This window comes from Anolis sagrei, chromosome 3 (assembly GCF_037176765.1).
Source record: "Anolis sagrei isolate rAnoSag1 chromosome 3, rAnoSag1.mat, whole genome shotgun sequence".
NCBI lineage: Eukaryota > Metazoa > Chordata > Lepidosauria > Squamata > Dactyloidae > Anolis > Anolis sagrei.
Genome location: NC_090023.1, coordinates 229,169,791 through 229,194,733, shown reverse-complemented (window position 1 = coordinate 229,194,733; position 24,943 = coordinate 229,169,791). Strand labels below are relative to the sequence as shown.

The following is a 24,943-nucleotide window of genomic DNA, read 5'->3' as shown; positions in this document are numbered from 1 at the left end:
TGTGGCAGCATCTCTCTTTCACTACAGTGATTATAATATGTTCTGGACTTGTATTTCTTAAGGAATATGATATGAGGGACGAACCACGTGTTTTGTCTCTGTGCCAGGACCAGCACCATATTTATGCTCATTGACTACAATTGTGTCTTTCTTTTCTCAAACCCTACTGGAAACCAACGGCCAATAGCTTGCAAATCGGCACTGGTCCATGGGCCACTACTTTGAATAGACCTATGGATAACCTTTTAAACATAGAATTAAGTAAAAAATTGGCTGCTCTTTTATAAGAAATATAAAATGTGTTTTCTGAGTAAATATGGATCACTGTTTCATTCCTTGGATTTAGTGGTTGCCAGATATAGAGCCAACATGACAATTCGCCAGTGTTAGTGATATTGTAGCAGCAAAATGAAAGTTTTTAAAGGCGTTTGTCCAAGTGATTGAATTTTCTTATGGAATTACCTTCTGAGTTATTCTATTCTGCTACATTTTTGTGGCTTCTTAATCTTCTTACATAGCTCACTAGTAATTATTTGTTATATTTTGTTCTAGTGTGGAGAAATGTAAATACATGGACTCTAAAATGAAGCCTTTGTGGATAGTATACAATAACAAAGTATTTGGTGGCGATTTGGTGGTGATCATCTTTAAAAATGGAGATGGTAAGGAAACAAAATAACTTTATTTTCTAAGGTTACTATTTTCATCTCATCCTCAATATGTACTCCAATATTTTGACACAGTACCTCATCGATTGATGAACAATGGGGCATTTGGGCATTTCAATTATTTCAGTACAGCTTGTGTCCAAAAGCAGTCTGGAAAAGAAATGGAGTTTCTTGCTGGCTTCATCTAAACATTTGTACATAGGAGATTAAAAACCTTCCTTTTCATTTACTGATATTATCACAGTTCACACAATATTGTTTAGTCTTTTAAACCCCTTAATTCAAATTACTTAGCAGCTATGTTTAAAAAATGAAATTGTATCTTCCTTTCTTGCAGATCTACGGCAAGACATGCTGACGCTTCAGATGTTACGCCTGATGGATTTACTTTGGAAGGAGGCTGGTCTAGATCTACGGTAAGACTTCCTATAGTTACACAATTTCAGTGTTCTGTTGTTTTGAATGTGTTTATTTAGGCTGTGAGCATATCGGATCCTATGTATAAATTACAACAAATATTCATTTTGACTAGTGTTTATTTTTTATTTTAAAATTTACTTGTTTTTTATATTGGTAGTATATGCTCATTGTCTATCTTACCTCCAGCCTTTGTTTAAATAATAGATTGTGACATTACATTCTGAGCCAGGCATACTATTATGTAGAATAGTGTTTCTCAACCTGGGGGTCAGGACCCCTGGGGGGGATCACGAGGGGGTTTCAGAGGGGTCGCCAAAAACCATAAGAAAATACATATTTCTGATGGTGTTAGGAATTCCTTTGGAAGAGAAGGCTGAAGATCTCTCTGCCTGTCCTTCTCTTCTTTTTTGGACACAACTGGTGAATCCTTCTACCAAAAGCCTTCCTCAGCTGTGATTGGCCGGCCTCCCAGCCAGCCTCTCACCCAAGGGGAGGGCTGTTTCTAAGACTACAAGCGGGGAGGGGAGAGCAGGCATGCTCTCCCCTAAATCACTGTCAATTCCTCCCAAATGCATCCGGTATTTTATCTTGGTCATGGGGGTTCTGTGTGGGAAGTTTGGCCCAATTCTATCATCGATAGGGTTCAAGGGGCTCTTTGAATATAGGTGAACTATAAATCTCAGCAACTAGAACTCCAAAATGTCAATATCTATTTTCCCCAGACTCCACCAGTGTTCACATTTGGGCATATTGAAAATGTGTGCCAAGTTTGGTTCAGATCCATTATTATTTGAGTCCACAGTACTCTCTGGATGTAGGTGAACTACACCTCCCAATCTCAAGGTGAATGCCCACCAAACCCTTCCAGTACTTGGTGTTGGTCATGGGAGTTCTGTGTTCCAAGTTTGGTTCAATTCCATCGTTGGTGGGGTTCAGAATGCTCTCAGACTGTAGGTGAACCCCAGCAACTACAACTCCCAAATGACAAAACCAGTTCCATCCCCCCAAACCCCACCAGTATTCAAATTTGGCCATATCAGGTATTTGTGCCAAATTGGTACAGTGAATGAAAATACATCCTTCATATCAGATATTTACATTACGAGTCATAACAGTAGCAAAATTACAGTTATGAAGTAGCAACGAGAAAAAAACAATTATGGTGGAGGTCACCACAACATGAGGAACTGTATTAAGAGGTCGCGGCATAAGGAAGGTTGAGAACCACTAATGTAGAATGTGTCTTGAATATTCTATATCCTGTTAGTGATCAAAACAAACTCAATATCCAGAGCTGATCAATTGTTATCCCCGATTGCTGTTCTCACATTGACTCAGATTGTTCCCTTGATTTGAGCTAAACGAAGAAGACCCAGTTTTCCAGATTGTTGGATCACAGTTTAAATATGATTTTGTGAGAGAATATTGAAGAAAGAGTTAAAAGCTAATGCTTGCGTTTTCTGTGCTTGGTGTAAACATTTTCTAATCTAGGATTATGGAAAAACATACTAAGACAAATATAAGAGAGAAATGCTTGGTCAGTCTACTGAAAAATTATTGCAATTATACTTTGAGACTGTCTTTTTTCTTTTTTAAAAAAAAGTATATTTTCTATCAGTTCCAAGATAGATGAAGAGTGGCAAGACAATAGGAGTGAAAATGTAAGGCTAATTCTCATTTTATCAGCCAAACTAGAAAGACATTGTACAGTGTTGTGTCAGTGAAAGACTTGAGTATTGTAGTGCAAAGAAATTATGCAGAGGTCTAGCTTTTCTTGAGTCAATCAGCCGTCTTGTGTTTGTGATGTATGAACAAAATATATAGAAAGGTGACTTCATTACAGTTGCTTCATCTGTCCAGTGAGATAGTAAACATCTACTGAAGTTCACAAGATAATTGCTTTGCATAGGCATGTTGGAGGCTGTCAGGAATAAAAATATAAATTCATTCTACATTACTTCAGTGACCAATTTACTCCATCTATTGACTTTTGCCAGAATGTTTTCAGTTAATCAGTTTGCTTGAGCACAGAATTGAACAGGTAGCAAGCTGTAAGAATTTTGCCTTAACCAAAAAGCTTGAGTCCAAAACTATTTTGGATTTTAGATCCCCCCCTCCTCAGATTTTGGACTATATGTATTTGCATATAATGAGATATTTTGGAGATGAGGCCCAAGTCCAACCATGAAATTAATGCATGTTTCATGTGCTTTTTATACACATAGTTTGAAGCTAATTGTATCCTCAATATTTTTGTGCATTAACCAATTTAGTATATGTGCTGCCGAAGTTTGTGTGCACTGATTTCAGATTTTGGAATAGTTTGAATTTTGGAATTCCAGATGAGGAATGTTCTACCTCTATTAGATAAAACTTTGATTTCTAAACTAATAAACAGAACTTGTGTGCTACAATGTCACATGTTCCAGATTTCATAATGGTGTCATATGTATTGCCATAAACATTTTCAATGACCCCATATTCTAGTGTGAAATCTTTACCTCTAATAATCTGGGAGGCTCTTAGTCAGACTATCACTATAATATTTATCTCTCCTGTTCCATTGTAATCTTGCTTAAAAAATCAACCAAATCTTAACACCACTATAACTAAAATATTGCTCTTGGGTATGGGTGGAGATGCAAATTGCCTTTTACACTTGAAAGAAAAGAAGAAATAATAAATATGCTTGTGTTATACACTATTAATAATCATCATAAAATGGAATGAGTGCTTTGCCCTTCATTATCACTGTGCTGACTCATATACATTTTGCTATATGGAGTAAATTCAAATAATACCAAATGCTTGTCTAGTGTGTTGTCAAAGGCTTTAATGCTGGAATCACTGGGTTGCTGTGAGTTTTCCAGGCTGTATGGCCATGTTCCAGAAGCATTCTCTCCTGATGTTTCACGCACATATATGGCAGGCATCCTCAGAGGTTGTGAGATTTGTTGGAAACACTTACTTACTTACTTACTTACTTACTTAGGCGATCCCTCATTGGCCAAGTAGGATAGTCTTCCAGGATGAGAATTCTTGTGGGTCTGTAGGTGGCTGTGGAGCCCTATTCTTGGTCTGCATCTTCTTCCGCAGTGAGGGCATTGGTTTCCAGGTGGAAGGTGGTCCCGGTCAGGGTTGGCTTGACACGCCTTCCTCTTGGCACGTTTCTCTCTTTCACCCTCCATTTGTGCCTCTTCAAATTCTGCAGCACTGCTGGTCACAGCTGACCTCCAGCTGTGGCTTTGAGCCCATCTTTAAATCTCTTTTCCTGTCCACCAACATTCCATTTTCCATTCTTGAGTTCGGAATAGAGCAACTGCTTTGGAAAACGGTGGTCGGGCATCTGGACAACATGGCCGGTCCAGCGGAGTTGATGGTGGAGGACCATCGCTTCAATGCTGGTGGTCTTTGCTTCTTCCAGCACGCTGACGTTTGTCCGCTTGTCTTTCCAAGAGATTTGCTGGATTTTCCGGAGGCAGTGCTGATGGAATCATTCTAGGAGTTGCATGTGACGTCTGTAGACAATCCACGTTTCTCAGACATATAGCAGGGTTGGGAGGACAATAGTTTTATAAACAAGCACCTTGGTATCCCTATGGATGTCCTGGTCCTCAAACACTCTCTGCTTCATTTGGAAGCAAGGAAAGTGGGCTTTATATATCTATGGAATGTCCAGAGTGGGAGAAAGAACTCACAGATATATAAACCCCACTGCTTAGTTTCTAACAGAGACCTCACAGCCTCTGAGGATGCCTGCCATAGATGTTGGTGAAATGTCAGGAGAGAATGCTTCTGGAACACATACAGTAGCCCAGTGCTTGTTTAGCCATTTGTCTCCCATCCTGTGCCCACCTTTCCTTGCCTACCTTTCCTGAGATAAAAATTGCTTATTTTAAGTGATATACTTAATAATCCTTTACTCTCTATATTTGTACAAATTATGCAAAGTTTCAAAGATGATTTCATTGTTGCAGTGTATGCTGTTGTATAAGAATAGAAAATGTATTTCTGACACACCAGGTGGTAAACTTGAGCTCATCTCTAAAATATTTTTGGTGGGAGTTGAACAAACCAGAATGAATTCTCGCATACAGCAGTAGCCCACACAGATAAGAGAGACATTTGTAAACAAGTGACCCATCAAGCAAATATGCTCCATGAGAAGGTTCTCTTTAATTGTGTCTCTGATATCAGAAGAATTTTTTAAAAAGATGTGTTCAGGAAGTATATTATTTCTTTAGGATAAACAAATGTGCACTCATTTGCTCCGAAGTTAAATATTGTTTTACCATCTCTTTGGAAACAGGAAAAATATTTGGAGATCGTTTTTTCAGATTTTACAAATAAGGTGGTGGCTCTTGCCAAGAGTTAGGGCAGGGTCTCCCTCTTTGACAGCTGTCGAAAAAAATATCTTGAATTCTCTATTTGCTGCCTCCCTAGTGGAGGGTCAAGGGTGGGGCCTATAAATCAAGCCCAGCCCACACACCTCGCTTGGCAATCAGCAGTGAATCTGACTTATTCAAAACAGTTTCTCTGGTTCACCCTTATCTGAGGTTTCCTTCAGGAAATGGGAGAGGATGAGCCTGTGCAAAGGTTACACACAAAACCTCTCAGGAAATGGAGTAAAGAAATGGGCTGAAATCAGCTTCAGAAGAGACTTTGCTGCATATTTTTATACATCCATCCATCCATCCAGGACTTCTGTACATACGTTTATACATGCAATGATGAAATCTATTAGGCAGAGTTAAATCAGATAGCACCTGCAATGGTTACTCAGACTGGCTTTTCTCCAGGTTGTGCTGCAGAGACCTTGACCAGTCTGCTCCCACTCAGTCAAGCTTATGTCACTCAGTAATGGAGATGTGAGAGAATTCAGACGCCTTAAACACTCTTGCAGTAGGATTTCCCCATTTTAAAAAGATCCTTACCCAAGCCTTTCTGGAAACCCTCAGGATTTGATTGCTCAAATAGCATTAACACCATTCTTGGTCAGAGATCGGGAAAGCATACAATTCTCTAGTCTCCTAAGAGAGACAAGCAGATCAGAAATGATTGAAATTTTGCACTTTGTAAAAATCTGCTGAGAGAATCATAGAGCTGGAAGAGACCACAAGGGCCATCCAGTCCAACCCCTTACAATGCAGGAACACACAGTCAAAATAGTCAAAACACAAAGAGATTACAGTTTTCAATAATTCTACTAAAATTTTCAATAATTCTGAAGCTATGGCATTTCATGGATACTATCCACCTAAATGCATTTGCCTATTTTTAAAAGTCATGTTCAGTAACCAAAAGAATGGGTTGTTGTGAGTAAGTTTTCCGGGGTGTATGGCCATGTTCCTGAAGCATTCTCTCCTGATATTTTGCCCACATCTAACAACATAACACAACTAAAAGAATATTTGTATCATCCTTCACTATAAAAATATAAAATGTTCCGATCAACAAAGCAGATGTGACCTGGCCTCCAAATACTCGTGACACTTTGTGATAATAACTTGAGGACAGGGATGGTTACTGAGGGCTACAATGGGGTAATGGTTTGAGCACTGGACTATGACTGGGAGATGAGGCTTCAAATACCTGCTGAGCCATGTGAACCCATTGGGTGTCTCTGGGCAAGTCCCATTCTTTCAGCCTCAGAGGAACCAATTTTGCTAAGGAAAATCTATGATAAAGTCTCCATAACTAAGAGCTGACTTGAGGGCCCATAACAAAGGGAGATGGATAACTACATCAATTGAAGATCAAAGAGCTCCTCACCACGTTTTTGATTTATCTGTTATTGAAAATTTAAATAAATAAATTTAAGCCTTAGTTGTTCTTAATCAGTGGCAATTAGCTAGAAGTCATTGCTTAGTTGTGGTGATCTTGTCATGGGTTTTTCTTAGCAAGTAGGTTCAGAGTAGTTTTGCCTTTCAAATACATTAACTACCATTTTTGTTTACTCAGTACAAGCTCACTTCATAAACATAGTAGAAGAAACTCTTGAAAGCCACAGGAATTCTATGATTATTGATGACTGATAGTGACTGCATCATAGAGACTTGGAGGTGGCTACTTAGGGAGTTCTGTGAGGTTTGGAAAATTGTTTAAGGAGGGAAAATGTGCTTAATGAGCTAAGAAAAGTTTGTTGTGATTAACTGATGTTCACTTAAATCAATTGCTTCCCCACATCAAGAATGGGAAGGGCTCTGTCCTACCATTCATGGTAACTAGATAATAGATACCAATACAATTACATTAATTGAGGCATCAGTAGATTAAATGTTTTTGAATATTTACATAAAACTGTAATTTAAGATAAGACTGTCCAACTCTGATTAAACCATTATTCTAATCTTCTTCAATGTAAATGTGCATAAGTATCCTTCCAATATTAATAAAGAGAGTAAAATAATAAATGTAATAATAAAATAATGAATAGAGTAAAATAATAAATGTAATAATAAGAATGAATAGAGTAAAATAATAAATGTAATAATGATGATGATGATGATAACAATAACAACAACCACAGAATAAAATAATAAATAACCTTGACTCGAGTATAAACTGAGGGGGGCTTTTTCAGCCTAAAAAAAGGTCTGAAAAACTCAGCTTATACTCTAGTATATATGGGAATTACTTTCTACGCTTTAAAGAACTGATATCCCAACATTAAATCTACCACTTTAGAAAGTTGCTTTAAATCTACTTCCCTGCATTAGTTTGAACTCATTGCTGCTTTAATTTTTTGCCAGTGCCAACTTTAGGTATAGGTTGCCAAACTTTGACCACTGTTTTGTTTTCTACATCATTATCATCAAAATTTTGCTTTGTTATCTCCCTCCACCTAGGTTTGGAGGCCAATCTTTAACACTTTACAGCTTTGAAAGTTTGTTACTTATAAAGGTTTCTCACTAAGTATCAGCAACAATCTCTGAATATAGATTGCTCTACTGATTTTTGGCAGAAGATGTCTTTGGATTTTTGTTTTATTTTTATTTTTTAGATGGGGCAACATAAAATAATACTTTCCCCTCTCAAGGCTTTGAGCAAGAAAATCATGTACCAAATTGTGAGCCGTATTGTAACATATTCAGTCAGCTCTGCTTGTGTTCCAATGCACTGTGCCAGATGTTTTCATATCTGAAAATGATTGCTACGTATTAATCTGTAAACTATGTGTATTGATACAAATTATGTAAACTTGGTGCTTATATAAAGCATATGACTATTGTGAATAATGAGATTGCTGGTGTATTGTAATATAAATAATAATTTGCATTTTTAAGAGGATGTGGTAGGATAAGAAGATGTTTTGTGAATTAATGAGTGGAGAGAACTGCAGCCACCAATACCAGGGAAGAACAGTGCAAACCCTATCAAATAAAAATACTTAATTAGAACTCATTCAATTGTAACCGTCAGGAACCAGCAAGGGTTGAGTCACTATATTCTGGGTGAAGTTAATACTACAGAGTTTGCAGATGCTCTCTCCCTCTCTCTCTCACACACACACACACACACACACACACACACTCTCCTAGTATCCCTCAACCGGTATTTCTGTTAACTTATTTCAGTAATTTACTCCTGACTTGATTTTTCTCTCTCTATCTTACCCTTTCAATCCATAAAGACATGTATCAATGTATTCACTATGGAGGTTACTTTAAAAAACTGTGACCATGGAACCAAAAGAGCCTCTTTTTAAACTGGCAGAGTTATCTATTATCTTCGTAAAAGATAATTATTTGCTTAAAGATTTGTTCAAACATAGCAAGGGTACTAAACCACACTGCACAGCAAGAACTGATAAGAGATTATCTGTATCTAAAGAACATTATAAATGTTATGCAGAAGTTGCACTGCTGCAACAGAGTAGTAGCAGTCATTTCCCAGACTGGCCTATAGATGAGTAGTTGTCTTTATATAGTGCTTTGATTGGGGTAAAAGGATCCCACTGACAGATGTGGAAGATGAGGTTGTGGTGGACAGGGCCCCAAGGATTTGTCCCCAGCTTGACTCCTGTCAAGCTGTCTTTCTGAGGAGGATGTTTTGTCCCTCCAGTTGTGAGCGGGACTATCCTCTGGAGGCCGAGCTGCTTTCATCATTGCCTGCGTTTGAAGAGGAAGTTGTTGGAAGTGTGCCCAGTGCAGACGGCAAGCAAGTGGGTTGGAATGTCACAAAACACAGCCGGCAGCAACAGCATGCTTTTAACCCACCAAAACCTGTCATGTCGTGACCAGGACTCCAAAAGCACTTCACGACAGCAGGGATTGCAGAGGTGTGGGTGCTGGGTACAAGTGCCTGGACACAGGATATGACTTGGGGCACTTTTAATTGCATGAGGAAATGTTGAATTGAATAATAATGATGATAATGATTAATGTATTACCAGCCTCTTCTCTCAGCTTGAGGCATGGTTAAAATTGAATTGAAGAAGTCTTGAAAGATAAGTGGAAAGCAAATGATACATATACCAAACATAGATATTTTCATGGAGTAGAAATGTTGCATGTGTCAACTCCACATTGACTGTTTTACACTTTCTGTATCTTCATTATAAAGGTAAAGGTTTCCTCTGACATTAGGTCTAGTTGTGTCCAACACTGGGGGGTGGTGCTCATCTCCATTTCTCAGCTGAAGAGCCAGCATTGTCCATAGACACCTCCAAAGTCATATGGCCAGCTTCCCAGAGAAGCGGTACCTATTGATCTACTCACACTTGCATGTTTTCAAACTGCTAGGTTGGCAGAAGCTAGGCCTAACAGTAGGAGTTCACCCAGCTCCCCGGATTCAACCTTTTGGTCAGCAAGTTCAGAGGTCAGCAGTTTAACCTCCTGTGCCACCAGGGGGTTAAACATAAATTATACATAAATTATAGTTCAGAGCTACTCACAGGGAAGGTTTCTGAACAAGTGTCCCATCTCTGTGCCATTAACAGTTGGTTCCTGGTATGTTTTCAGGAAAGAAAAGGAGGGAGGGACATAAATACAGAGCTCATCCCTGCTATATTGGAAAATAATAATTGTTCATTTTCTCAGATCAGATCTTCAGAGAAGCACAGCTATATATATTGTGGAAATTAAATTTGGAGCTAAAACTGGACTTAGCTGTCCTGTCAAACCAATTAGATTTGGGCTGATTTGTTTAAATATGTACCAGGCACTCGTTTTAAATATACTGTTTTTCTTTACTTAACTTATATCCTACTTTTCCTTCAACATGGGACTTTTCCTTCATTTATACATGATAGCCATGTATAAATATGTGAGAGGAAGCCACAGGGAGGAGGGAGCAAGCTTGTTTTCTACTTCCTTGGAGACTAGGACGCGGAACAATGGCTTCAAACTACAAGAGAGGAGATTCCATCTGAACATTAGGAAGAACTTCCTGACTGTGAGAGCCGTTCAGCAGTGGAACTCTCTGCCCCGGAGTGTGGTGGAGGCTCCTTCTTTGGAAGCTTTTAAGCAGAGGCTGGATGGCCATTTGTCAGGGGTAATTTGAATGCAATATTCCTGCTTCTTGGCAGGGGGTTGGACTGGATGGCCCATGAGGTCTCTTCCAACTCTTTGATTCTATGATTCTATGATTCTAAGGCAATTTCAAAGCATTTCGTCAAACAAAAATGCAACTAGAAATAAATTATGATACAAAAATTCAATAATACTTAAATAAGCAAACCTATGAAAAACACGGATAGAAAATAATGGTGAAACATTTGACACATAGTGATTAGAATAATAAGGACCCTTCAGCAACAACTTGAGCATTCAGAAAGCTGTCTAAATAAAATTGGGTTTTTTTCTCACAATGGAAAGAAAGCAGAGAAGGAGCATGAGTTATGTCTGACTTTGTGAGGCAGAGGTTTCCATATTTATAAATATTTCAGCAGCATTTTTTTCTTTGCTTAGTAGGCATTTAGTGTTGTTTTGTTTTAATAATTTTCCAATTGTCCACAAAGTTTATCTAAACTATTTTAGTATATACTCTGCTCTGACTAAAGCTGTTTTTTAAAAGCAATTTCTGAACTCAAGTAGCCTCCTTACTAATAATATAGTGTCAATACATTGAAGTTTTATGAAATTATACTCAAAAGTCCGAGACAAATAACCCAATGGAAAGATCTAATCCCAAAACTAGAGAACTCATTCCATCCTCCTTCCAAACCAATCCAATACTTTGTCTAGCCACAACAACACTTTTGTCATTTCACAGCTTTACGCAATTTTTTTATAAAGATCAAGTAGACAGAACATATTGTAAAGGACAAAATAACTTTCTGGCCTTGCATTGCACATTTTAGTGCAGATATTAAGACACAAATAATGTTCAATTCAGCAAGCATTGCAGAAAGTCATGCCAAAGTCCACTTCAAAAGGGGTTATGGCATGCAGCTGTTAATAAAATGCTGCAGTATATTCAAATCCACGTGTTAAATTCATAATATATATTGTTGGTTTCTACCAACCTAGCAGTTCAAAAACATACAAATGTTAGTAGATCAATAGGTACCACTCTGGAGGGAAGGTAATGGTGCTCCATGCAGTTATGCCAGCCACATGACCTTGGAGGTGTCTATGGACAATGCCAGCTCTTCAGCTTAGAAATGGAGATGAGCACCAACCCCAGAGTCGGGCAGGACTGGACTTAATGTCAGGGGAAACCTTTACCTTTTATAGTGGTTTATTTGAATGATTTTAAAGTGATTTCACTGTGGAATTTAACTCGACTGGGACACACATCAGAAAATCTTCATATTGAAAGCCTTATTTCTAGGCAATGACTTTGGCTTCTGCTAGGAATGCCTCCCTCATTGGCCAGTGAATAATTGGTGTACTTGAAATTAAGTCCAAAGCTTGGTGGAGTTTAAGATGAGAAGATCCAATCAGTTCTGAATAGTACACATTCATATACACCTTCCTCACAATATTCAAAAGTGGAAATTGGATAACGATCTCAGCCTGCTGCTTTTGCAAATATTACAGGAAATCTCTTCAGTGGAGAGCTATCCCTCTTTCTTTCAAATACATTTTCCTCCTCAAAACTGGTAGCGGTTTAGAAGAAAGGAAATAGCACCACCTGTTGACCAATTTCAAAAAATTCATAACTGTGAATTTTCTTCATTTCTTCCTTTATATCAGTGTTTCTCAACCTGGGGGTTTCAGAGGGGTCACCAAAGACCATGAGAAAATACATATTTCTGATGGTCTTAGGAACCTCTTTGGGAGAGAAGGCTGAAGATCTTTCCACCTGTCCTTCTCTTCCTTTTTGGTGTTGGTGAACTACAACTTCCAGAACTCAAAAACAGCCCCCCAACCACACCAGTATTCAATGTTGGCCATGTAGATAATGTGCCAAGTTTGGTGCAGATCCATTGTGGGCTGGGTTCAGAGTGCCCTTTGATTGTAGGTTAACTATAAATCCCAGTAATTACAACTTCCAAGTGTCAAGCTCTATTTTCCGCAAACTCCACCAGTGTTCACATTTGAGCATATTGAGTATTCGTGCCAAGTTTGGTCCAGATTCATCATTGTTTGAGCCCACAGTGCTCTCTGGATGTAGGTGAACTACGGCCCCCAAACTCAAGGTCAATGCCCACCAAACCCTTTCAGTATTTTCTCTTGGTCATGGGAGTTCTGTGTACCAAGATTGGGTTCAATTCCATCGTTGGTGGAGTACAACTCCGAAATGACAAAATCAATCCCCTACCAATCCCATCAGTATTCAAATTTGGGCGTATTGAGTATTTGTGCCAAATTTGGTCCAGCAAATGAAAATACATCCTGCATATCAGATATTTATATTACTATTCATAACAGTAGCAAAATTACAGTTATGAAGTAGCAACAAAAGTAATTTTATGGTTGGAGGTCACCACAACATGAGGAACTGTATTAAGGGGTCACAGCATTAGAAAGGTTGAGAACGATTTTTTATAGTGCTGAACTATGATCAAATTTTGACTTACTTAATCATTGAAAGGCTATCTCACTAGTTATCCTATTGCTTGTTGATGTGTCTCTTTAAATATATCTCACTGACTTATTATAATCTTTATTTTTCTAGAATGTCGCCTTATGGTTGTTTAGCAACAGGAGATCTTTCTGGCTTAATTGAGGTGGTTTCTATGTCTGAGACGATTGCAGACATTCAACTAAACAGCAGTAATGTTGCTGCCGCCGCTGCATTCAATAAAGATGCTCTTTTAAACTGGCTCAAAGAATACAACTCGGGGTAAGCTGTTACATCCTCATTAGTGTACTGTTGAACTTCCAAAGTTTAAGATGTCAGTTGGATGTCAGTTAAAGCTGCCTGGCTAATCTATCATGTGGCTGTATATTTCGTGCCTTTTCCAAGCATTGGAGAACATAGCTCTTGAGATGCCTCTAAGTCTACAACTCTAGGTTTCTGAAATTTTCTTATTAACCCTTATTGAGAGCCAGTGGGTGTAGAGCATTGGTCTATGTCTCTGGTGACCAGGGCTCAAAGCTCCATTCAACTGAAAACCTATTGGGCAACCTTGGGCAAGTCACATACACCCAGCCTCAGAGAAATAATAAATCTTATGACAGGTTTGTCTTAGGATTGCCATCAATCAGAAATGATACCAAAGACACACAATAACAACAAACACATTGCAATAAGATCTATTGAACTCAGAATTTACTTCTGAGTAGGTATTCTCTGTTAAAGCTTTGTTCATTTGTATGTATAGGCAGTCCCCAAGCTATGAATGTGTTTTCAAAGGCTTTCATGGCTGGAATCACTGAGTTGCTTTGAGTTTTCTGGGTTATATGACCATGTTCCAGAAAACCCACTTGCCTAGTTTCCAGCAGACCTCACAACCTCTGAGAATGCCTGCCATAGATGTGGGCAAAACGTCAGGAGAAAATGTTTCTGGAACATGACCATACAGCCCAGAAAACTCACAGCAACCAAAAGATAGGGTTCTGTATGTGTGTGTGTATGGGAGGGGTGGGAGAGAGGGCTTTGGGTAACATAGGGAAAAGTTAATACTCTTGTGGTGTTTGTTTTGCTATCTGTGCCCCTGTTCAGAAGATTTTGCTTCACTTTCTGTCTCTCTGATAACTTTAAAACATTGGTTTGTTGTGAAAACAAGGATTGGTGATAAAGCTTCAGTGGAGACACCTTTTCTCCACGATAACTCATCCAGGGGCAAATTTCTCTTCCTAGAAGTAGATTTCTCTCACTTCCTGTGGTCTCACACCTGTTTGTACCTATGAGACATGTTTGTAACTCAGGAACTGCCTGTATTTAAAAGGAACCATTGAATTGACAGTTGTAGGTTTGGAGATATTCTTGCTGTGAAATAAATGTGTAAACTTTCTAGAAGTTGGGAGGTTCCCATAAACACACTATATAGTAATCTTACACTATTTCACTAATTAGTAGCTTGAAATGGTTCTATGGTAGCTTGTGCTTTTTAAAGCTGTGTTAATTTGCTTAGGAGTTTTTAGTAATCATCTCAAATCATTTTCCTCCAATTTAGAGATGACTTGGATCGAGCCATTGAAGCATTTACATTATCTTGTGCTGGCTACTGTGTAGCTACTTACGTGCTGGGCATAGGAGACAGACATAGTGACAATATCATGGTCAGGAAAAATGGTCAGGTAAGGACAAACTTAAGGTATCTCTTATTAGAGAGGTTTGGAAGAAAACTTATCCATGTTATGTTTTGGATTAAATATGTTTAATTGTTTTAAAGATTTTAGAACAAAACCATTATGAATTAATTTCCTAGTGTCACTAATTATTTATTTATTTTTTGCAAACTTTCTCTAGCTCTTTCACATAGATTTTGGGCATATTCTTGGAAATTTCAAATCAAAATTTGGAATTAAAAGGGAACGAGTGCCTTTCATCCTCACCTATGATTTTATTCATGTCATTCAGCAAGGGAAAACTGGAAATACTGAAAAATTTGGTCGGTAAGTACTACTTGATTAGTTCTGCTCCTTGGTCTTAGAGGGGTTTCATCAGGTGGTGAAATGAAATAAAATTATAATTATGAACAAAATTACATTGGTCCAATATTATCTTAGTGCTAAAACAGTATTGTACTCAGCTTTCTAGGCTAGAGATAGAAAGCATGCAGAACTCTTACTGTTGTTTTACTCCAAGTCCCAGCATTCCCTCATCATTAACTATGTTGAGATTACCTAGAACTGTTGGATTTATTTAATTCCTTTATTTATATCCTGCTTTTTTCCACAAAGCTGGAGTCCAAACTGGTTTATGGGGGGAGAAAAACAAGAGTAAAAACACATAGAACTAAAGTAGGTAAAGGTAAAGGTTTCCCTGACATGTAGTCTAGTCATGTCCAACTCTGGGGTTGGTGCTCATTTCCATTTTCAAGCCGAAGAGCCGGTGTTGTCCGTAGATACCTCCAAGGTAATGTGGATGGAGCGCCGTTACCTTCCCGCAGAAGCGATACCTATTGATCTACTCACATTTGCATGTTTTCGCACTGCTAGGTTGGCAGAAGCTGGGACTAACAGCGGGAGCTCACCCTGCTCCCCAGATTCAAACCACTAGCCTTTTGGTCAGCAAGTTTAGCAGTTCAATGGTTTAATCTTCTATATCACCAGAGGGCGCAATAGAGCTAAAAGGACACAAAAATATTCTTGAAGTAGTATTGAACTAAAATAATTTAAAATGTTGAAAAATAAAGGTAGGAAAGCAGCCTAAAAATCCCTTTTTCTGATAAAACAGCCAGTTCCCAAAAGTGTTCAAATAAAAAAGTGTGCAGGTCTTCAATCTAATTATAGTATTATGATTCTGTTTTAACTGTCATTCATGACAACTTTGTGTGGAATTTTGGGATTTGCAATTCAAAGTGAGTCATTTAGGAAATCTATGCTGGAACGCACTAGTGCCTTCCTAAATTGTAGAATCCAGTATCGCATAGGAAGTTGCCATTGGCAATTAGAGTGGAATCATAACACTATAAACATATTCCAATTTTGTCCCTTGCACTTTTTTTTTGTCGTGTCAGGAGCAACTTGAGAAACTGCAAGTCGCTTCTGGTGTGAGAGAATGGCCATCTGCAAGGACGTTGCCCAGGGGACGCCCGAGTGATTTTTGATGTTTTTATCATCCTTGTGGGAGGCTTCTCTCATGTCCCCACATGAGGAGCTGGAGCTGATAGAGGGAGCTCATCTGCCTCTCCCCGGATTTGAACCTGCGACCTGTCGGTCTTCAGTCCTGCCGGCACAGGGGTTTAACCCACTGCACCATCGGGGGCTTTGGTGCACTGTCCCTTGCACTGACATTTGTGTTTATATCAACTTAAACCATCATAGAGTTAACAAATCACCACCCTTTTCTCCTTCTGGTCTTTCATATCATTTAATTATGCCCCTTCTCACGGAATCATAGAGTTGGAAGAGACTGCAAGGGCCATCTAGTCCAGTGCAATCTAAGCAGTCCTAACAGATAGCCATTCAGCTTCTGTTTTAAAACCCTTTTAATATTAAAAGGTCTCTGAATACTATCAGAGTCTTTCTGCAGCTATAAACTGTAGCAATTAAGTTCCTCCTTGCTTTTGAAAACTATATCTCTATTTGCTTTGACCATGATGCCACTGAATCACAAGAATTGCAAGAGAAACCAATATTGTCAAGAGAAACAGAGTTTTGTGCCTAGACAGCGAAAAATTCTTAGATCATCAGGGTTCAAGGACATCTTCAGGAGAGAGGAGCTGTATGTGTGTGTGTGTGTGTGTCATTTTAGAAGATCAGAGGGCAGGCAGGATACTTTGGGTCATAAAAGCTGTAAGAAAGGGACCAAACTGACATGAGACATTTTATAGAAAATGATGTCTTTGAAGATATAAGTCAGCTGAATTGTACTTTTCCAAACCTCACTGAGAATATTTCAGTTATAAAATATTTATTATTAACTTCTTTTATTAATACTTATTTTGGAGTGCCCGGTGGCACAGTGGGTTAAACCCTTGTGCTGGCAGGCCTGAAGACCAACAGGTTGGAGGTTCGAATACAGTGAGCTGTCAGCTCCAGCTCCCCATGCAGGGACATGAGAGAAGCCTCCCACAAGGATGTTAAAACATCAAAAAACATCCGGGTGTCCCCTGGGCAATGTTCTTGCAGATGGATAATTCCCTCACACCAGAAGCAACTTGCAATTTCTCAAGTCGCTCCTGACATGGAAAAAACACCAGCTTATTTTTCAATGTTTCCAACTGTTACTGGAGCCCAGTATTATAATGTAGGCAGCATTAGAAAATTACTTTTTAATTATATGTTGAAGCCCTGAAAATACATGGAATCCAATTAAAATGTGTATAACATGCATATGAAAAATAGTCAACTTGGAATATCTATTCTTATCACTAGAGGGCAGGTCAGTATTTTGTTTTTCCAGTCACAATATATGTGGTAGGCAGAACCTTTTTTCCATTCTGTGAACCCTTTCACTCTCTGGAAGGAATTCCTGGAGGTTTTTTACTGCGGCCTGACTTCTGATTTGGAAAAGCCTTTATCTTGAGCTCTAGTTGTTGTTGCACTGTGTAACCTGTGTAACAAGTTAGATCTGTGCTTTGATGTGAGCTACAAAATGCCCATAAACAACAAGTTACCCATTCGTTCTTTGGCTATGTTAATTTGCTTAGGAGCTCTAAGTTATTATATTTGGCTCTTTGCCTTCTAGCAACCAGCACAGCAATGCCTCAGTATGGTCTGTTGCTAGGTAAGGCAAAAAGCAAACAATTTGCAAGTGAATACTTTCTCAGAATAAATAACTTGTAGCAGCTGTTTTATTCCATGTCTATTTGGAAAGTAATGTAAAACGGCAGCATAGGGTGAATATAAAATGCCAGGTTACATTAGCAAATTGGTCCTGTTCATGGAACTGAACTAGATCAGGCTACCTGGAGTCTGGCCCACTTCTGGTTGCCCTCCTTTCACAATGTATGTGTTTTGTGGTTGTTAAGGTTTCGCCAGTGTTGTGAAGAAGCATACTTGATTCTGCGAAGACATGGGAACCTCTTTATCACCCTCTTTGCACTGATGTTAACTGCTGGGCTTCCAGAACTAACCTCTGTTAAAGACATCCAGTATCTGAAGGTAAACCATGGTTGTGAAACTCAGAGATCTATGCATTTTCTGTCTCCTTTGTTGTTGCTATCATGTGCTGCCAAGCTGCTTTTGAATTATAACAACACTATGAATGAGAGACCATGAAGAGATCTGTTATTAATAGCACTGTTCAAAGTCTTGCAGACTTAGGGCTGCAGTTTCCTTTATTGCAGGGCAGGCAAAGTAGGGATCCCAGAGATTCGTGTTCCAAAATCTTCCATCCTAAAACTTACTTTCAAGCCTCTGGCCATTTGTTCCTCAAATCATATCCATATCCCTTATCTTCAGATTTCTTTTGATGGTATAAAGTATCTAGTAGCCACATTAGAACTACATGGATTAAAAAATGGTTGAAATATTGTAGACAGAAGGGAGGGAGGGAGGGAGGGAGGGAAGGAAGGAAGGAAGGAAGGAAGGAAGGAAGGAAGGAAGGAAGGAAGGAAGGAAGGAAGGAAGGAAGGAAAGGTCTAGTGCAACCTATGGGCTATATGTGAGCTCCCAAGTTCAAAGTCTTTCCTCCTTCAGCACTCTCGTTTTCCACCACAGCAAAGTGTAGTTCATGGGCTCATGCTGTCCCCAGTGATTAAAAATGCAATTTTTAAAGTTTAGCACCAGCATTCCTGCTGGGAGTATTTTTGCCATGTTCTTGGGCCTTTCAACCATTTAAGGGTCAGGAGAGATGTTCCTTAAAATTAAGAAATTGAAGAGGAAGCAACTTCTAATCACTTTCTGTTGTTAATAGGAAAAGTCTTGCTTAAAACAAGGCATACAGGAAGTTCAGGATTAGAAAACTGTGCCCCTCAGGCTTCCATAGTTGCCCCATGCTCTCAGTAATTATATCCTCCCCCACTCCAAAAAAAAATAAAAGAGCAGCCCCTCATGTCTCTAGGAAGCATGGAAATTGATTTCATCCAAGGAGAGGGACACTTTTATTTTCTGCAAAACCAGAAGTAACTTCCTGACATGGTATAGGGCAGTGTCTCTCAAACTATGCTCCTCAAGGTCTTTTGGACTTCAGTTCTCAGAAATCCCAGCCAGTTTACCAGCTGTTAGGAATTATGGAAGCTGAAGTTCAAAACATCTGGAGAAACACAGTTTGAGAAACTCTGCTATAGAACATGGGTTTGAGGCTTTTTTTAAGTTTAAAAAGTGGAAGCTTGGATATGTGGTCCACGACAGTCTAGTTGTATGTGTACGTGTTGTTCCCAAATCTCTAGAAATTGTCCGCTACTATTGCAAAGAGTAAGATGTCGTGATGATTGGATTACATAGAGAAAGGGGAAACTTGAAGAGAGTGGAGTTCATAAAATACCTTTCCACCCACAATTAACAGGAGCGGGCAAAATGCAACCCTCCTGGGGTGTTTCATGAGCTTCAGGGGGCTCTAGGAATTTTTTAAACCCCAAAATATCCTTTGGGGATGTGAGAGGCATTGGAATTCCCTCCTGAGTGAAATTAGATCTACTGCATCCCTCTTGACCTTCCGGAAACAAGTAAAATCCTGGCTATGGGTTCAGGCCTTTGGAGAATAGGCTGACCTACTGACGTGTTGACTTATTTAGAACTGATGGACTGCCCTTGGATAATGATTTAAATCGGTGACCGCTGACTATTGTTGCCTGTTTTTATATTGTTTTATATTGTTTATATGGTTTTATACTGTTTATGCTGTTTTATATTGTTGTTGTTATTACATTGCTGTTAATTGTATATTTATGTTTTGATGTGGGTGCCATGGGGTGCCACTTTGTTTGTTGTCCTGAGTCCCTCCACGGAGGTTGAGAAAAAATGGGATATAAAAGCCCTAAATAAATAATAAATAATAATTTTTGCCACAGTTTGGATCCAAAGAGTCCTTTTTGTCTCAAACATATAGATTGGAAGTGACTTCCTCTTTTGGAAAAAAAAGTCTTTTTTACAGCCCTAGAGAGCATTGAGGGACATTTTGGGTAAATAAAATGGGGTTTGGTGCGCGGGTGGAAGGACGCGGTCTCCAAGATCTCTCAGGTGGTAATGTGCCCCCTAACTTCCCACAGTTGCCCACCCCTGTTCTAGGACATGAGCCATCCATGAGTAGTGATTCTTCTTGAAAGGAAAAGGTATAGGGCCGTGCTTCATTGTGTTAAAATCAAAAGTGAATTTCTAGCTTTGCAAAGAGGGAGAGCTAAGAGCCACACTTTTGACAGGATGTAGACCTCTCTGAGTCCCAGGAGTCAAAACTGTTCTCACAGGAGTTGCCTATTCCTGTCCTAAGATATTGTTTTCTAAGTCAGTAAGAGCAATTCCCAGTTGCCAACACAGGAACTGGCAATGTGCAAATGGATGTGATATTTTTGTACTCTCTGTTGTAGCAGATATATCTCTCTATAGTGTTTCTGTTGCTGACATTATTACTTTGTGTGGTAAAAGAATAGCAATCCATGGCTAGTGGGGCCAGCTGCAGACAATTAAGAAAAAGTGAATATGTTGGGAATTCAAGGAAAATAATTGTCTTGTCAAATGCTATTTTTGTTCCTAGGATTCCCTTGCCTTAGGAAAGAATGATGAAGAAGCACTAAAGCAATTCAAGCAGAAATTTGATGAAGCACTCAGAGAAAGCTGGACCACTAAAGTGAACTGGATGGCGCACACTGTTCGGAAGGACTACCGATCCTAGATGGTTTATGAATTTGCACTAAGCTGAATGTTACCCTGACAATATAGTGTTAAAAGGGAGACGACACACCTGAGGAAATTGCCTGAGCGATTCCTGATTATTTTGCACTCTGCTTTGGCATGCTTTCATGATATTTTGTAAAATTAGCAGATGTCCTCAGTAATCACTTCTGCTGACTTTGCACGCAGAAAGCTATTACTAAGCTTTTATATTATTATTTTGATACATTGAGAAACTGTAAATATTGGGGATTTTTTAAAAACGTTTGGGCAGCATACTCTAACATTATGTGGATCGTTAGAGACTTCTTGAACTGATTGCTGAACAGTGTCAGAGGTTTGGGGATTCTGTCATGTCTCTAAATGAACATTGTTTTGTGTGTGTGTATATATATACATTTTTTTACTGTCATTGACAGATTTGTTCTACTGGACATAACTGCCAGATTATTGTATAGTCAAAAGCTGCTTATTGTCTTGAACTGCTACGAGAAGAACAGAAATTTCTACATCATGGGAAATTATTTTTAAAAAACAGATTATTTTGTCCAAGTGCTCAGTGTTGATGTAAATGTCTTAAATTTGATCACAGAGTGGATTGTCTTTGTGAATCATTGAACATGTTTCATTTAGAAAATTTCATGAACTTGTCTTGATGGTTTTCCAGTGATACCCATAACAATTTGTATGTGTCACATAAACTGTCTAATATGTGTAAATGGAAAACCTATGCTTGAACACTTATCAGGCAGCTACATCACCAAACAAGAAAAACTGGATGTTAAAGTCATGAGATATCCAATTTCATTTTAAAATACGCTATAGTGCAAACATTTTTTTAAAATGAAAGGGCTCCAAATTGGAGTCAGACCTGTTATTTACAGTGTTCCTATACTCACTGCAGTGATGTTTGTCTCATCCAGATTTGTGTTCAACGTAAGATTATTGATGGAGAAAACTGGATTTGTTCTACTCATAAAATATGGTACCATATGTTAAGATGCTCAATACATGAGTAATTCAAAGTAAAAGTGCAATAGGAGCTGCTGGCTGAAGTTGTAACATGAAATGTTTTGAAACAGTGGCAAGATGGACGTCTGACTACTGCTTGCTCTCCAAAGAACACTGATCGTTCTTAGTTTGGATGATTGAATAAAAGTAATTATATATGATGTTACTTTGGGATCAAGTCAATGATTTTAAACATGAATTGCATTAAAGACTACTTTGGCTATTTTGCTTTGTCAAAACTATGTGTGAGTGTTTCTATGGTGGGAAGCTTATGGCCTTCCAGAAGATATTAAGCAGCATGTCCCATGTCTCTTAGCCATCATAACCAATGGTGAGGGATGGGAATTCTTGTCTGTGCAATGTCTGGAGGACCACATGTCTCCAGTTCTACTGAAAAGTGCACTGTGGATGGATGGATGTAATTCTCTGTTTGACATTCTGTCAAGTTGAGGATCAATAATCCATGAAAAGGTCAAATGAGATGGGCAATATATCATACATTTGAATTTGATATCTCGCTTGTATCGCTTGTGTTATATTCTACTGGCATTGCATTTTGAAGCATTCTGCCCTTTCAAAACTCAGACCTGTCAATTTTCAGGTAATATTCTGTAAACCTTATTTTCAGTTGGTGTGTGTTCACTCTCTTTTCTGTACCTCTGTGGACTGTTGCAGCTTTTCATTGCACTTGAAACTAATGAAACAGAAATCAAACTAATGAGTAAAATTCGATTTTTCATTTGGAATCCATTTGATTGTAATCCCATTTGTTTTTGTTACTGAAATGGAAAGCGCTAACTCATTTAGTTTTTCATTAGGCTATTAAAATGGTTGTATATCCCTGTTGTCACAGTTTGCATATCATGGCTTTCCACTGAAGTCCATTCCTTCTGAGAGCATATTGCCCTTGAACATTACATTGTCTTCAAAAGGTAATGGAAAGAAAACAGCTGCTTGAGCTGTTCTGCCAACTCCTGAAAGCTTCAATGTGATACTACACTAGGTAGGTTCGCTCAATAATACTCATGCTTTTGCTTTTAGTTATTCAAGTAAAAGTATATCTTTGGCTGGAGTTCCACCTTCCTCATTCAGACACAAAGCAAATCTAGAAACAAAGCAAGGATATACCTTCTGAGCTCTGAAAGGCTTTATGGATCTGGCTCACTTGTTTAGCTCTAAGAGATGGTTATCCCCAGACTATGTAAACACAGGCAAACTCCCTTGGTCAACACAAAGGTATCGAAATTAATGCTGTCTTCTCTCAGGGTGAATGCACAATAAAAATAATTGACATTCTGTTTTTTACTATGTTTATTCCATATGATCTTATGAGACAGCATTACTTCTCCATTCCTGTTTGGCTAGATGTTACTAGACAAGTAGATCTGACCTTGGGAGTTTGGAAGGTGGCTTTTTTAAACTCTGCACTGCAGTCTACACAAATAGGAGCACAATCAAGTGCTTCTTTTCATGAAACATTTTTCCTTTTTATATGTATTTTTATAAATCTATAATTGTATACCTGTTAAGATACTTTCAGAAATTGATTTCCTGTTTTTAAAAATCATTATATAAGCGATGCCTGGTATGTGGCATGTTTCAGGAGCCTTTTCCTAGAGATAAATCAAAAAGATTACCATAAAGGAATGTTATGTCATCTCAAAAACAAAAGACTGTAATATTACATCAGAGGCTATGATGCATAACTTTATGTTGGCAAAGCTACCTCACTTGCATGATACACAATTGTGCTACTGAATTACAGTCATGCACTGGAACAACAGCAGTACTGCTGGCTCTGCTTGTGCAGTGGTAGTCAATAGCCATGGCATAAGTACAAGTTTAGTTTTTTTTTTTTTGGTTTGTTTTTCATGTCAGGAGCAACTTGAGAAACTGCAAGTCACTTCTGGTATGAGAGAATTGGCTGTCTGCAAGGACTTTGCCCAGGGGACGGCAGAATGTTTTGATGTTTTACCATCCTTTGTGGGAGGCTTCTCTCATGTCCCCACATGGGGAGCCAGAGCTGACAGAGGGAGCTCATCCATGCTTTCCCTGGATTCAAACCTGCGACCTGTCAGTCTTCAGTCCTGCCAGCACAAGGGTTAACCCACTGCACCACCTCTGGTTTGCAAACAAGAGCAGTTCTGTAAGCTCATTCTTACATTGAATTTCTATGTAAGTTGAAAGTGTCACATTGGTATGTAAAGTCAGATGAATCTATGCTATAGAATGGATGCAGCTTGACACTTTAAGTTCCCTGACTCCATGCTATGGAATCCTGAGGGCTATAATTTCACAAAGTCTTTAGCCGTCTCTGCAAAATAATTCTGCTACCTTATCATGACAATTGACATCACGAAGGCATGAGAATGAGGGATCAGGGAGAGGCCCATTCATAACTAGGAATCATATGTAAGTTGAATGTTCATAATGGGGGACGGGGGGCTGTCTGTACTCTTCTGAGAATCATGAATGTTGTTCAACAGTCCAATTTAATTTTTTGCTATTTTTATTATGTAACTTTCTAACAGGATGCTAGCCAAATATTATTTTGCCAATGCTTTTGTTGCCTACAACCTGATTCATGAGATGCAGAGTGGACTGGAGTCTTAGTCTTTTGGGTGCCTTAGATTTTACTGAAACAAATGAATACAACTACCTTACACACATATTTTAGTAGATGAATAGCAGAGTATAGCAGCATATGAAAAGCATGCCTTATATAACAAGGTTTATTAAAAGCTGCAAGAGCCCAAAAAGTGGGACACATTGTCTCCGACAATGGTGAATAAGTGGCTTTTACACAGGTAAAAAAAAATGAATAGCTTTAACTGTGGGTTCATGAATTGGTGTGAGGTTGGCTAGATTACTCCTGGTGATCCTTTGAACTCTACAGATCAGCAAGTCAAAAATACACCTACATTAAACAGAGCTGTTTGTTTGGCTTTCCAGTTCACAGCCATTCTGCAAATTAAATAAGCAAGGGAGCAGATATGCCAATAAATATTGGATTAGGAGAATATGTCTTCATCCTTAGGAAGTACTAGCATACTGGTCTGGCAAGACACC

General features: G+C 38.7%; 1 protein-coding gene across 5 annotated transcripts in view; it reads left to right on the top strand.

The window, feature by feature from the left end:
* PIK3CB (phosphatidylinositol-4,5-bisphosphate 3-kinase catalytic subunit beta) overlaps positions 1-22,097 on the top strand; it is a 102,125-nt gene extending 80,028 nt beyond the window's left edge. For all 5 annotated transcript variants that reach the window (XM_067465954.1, XM_067465955.1, XM_067465953.1 and 2 more), the window contains 7 exons: positions 553-662; positions 1,006-1,084; positions 13,155-13,322; positions 14,599-14,722; positions 14,895-15,040; positions 18,064-18,196; positions 20,727-22,097. In XM_067465954.1, coding sequence (XP_067322055.1) covers positions 553-662; positions 1,006-1,084; positions 13,155-13,322; positions 14,599-14,722; positions 14,895-15,040; positions 18,064-18,196; positions 20,727-20,864 — 898 coding nt within the window. In that variant the 3' untranslated portion in view covers positions 20,865-22,097. The remainder of the gene's footprint in view (positions 1-552; positions 663-1,005; positions 1,085-13,154; positions 13,323-14,598; positions 14,723-14,894; positions 15,041-18,063; positions 18,197-20,726) is intronic.
* The last annotated feature ends 2,846 nt before the right edge of the window (positions 22,098-24,943 follow it).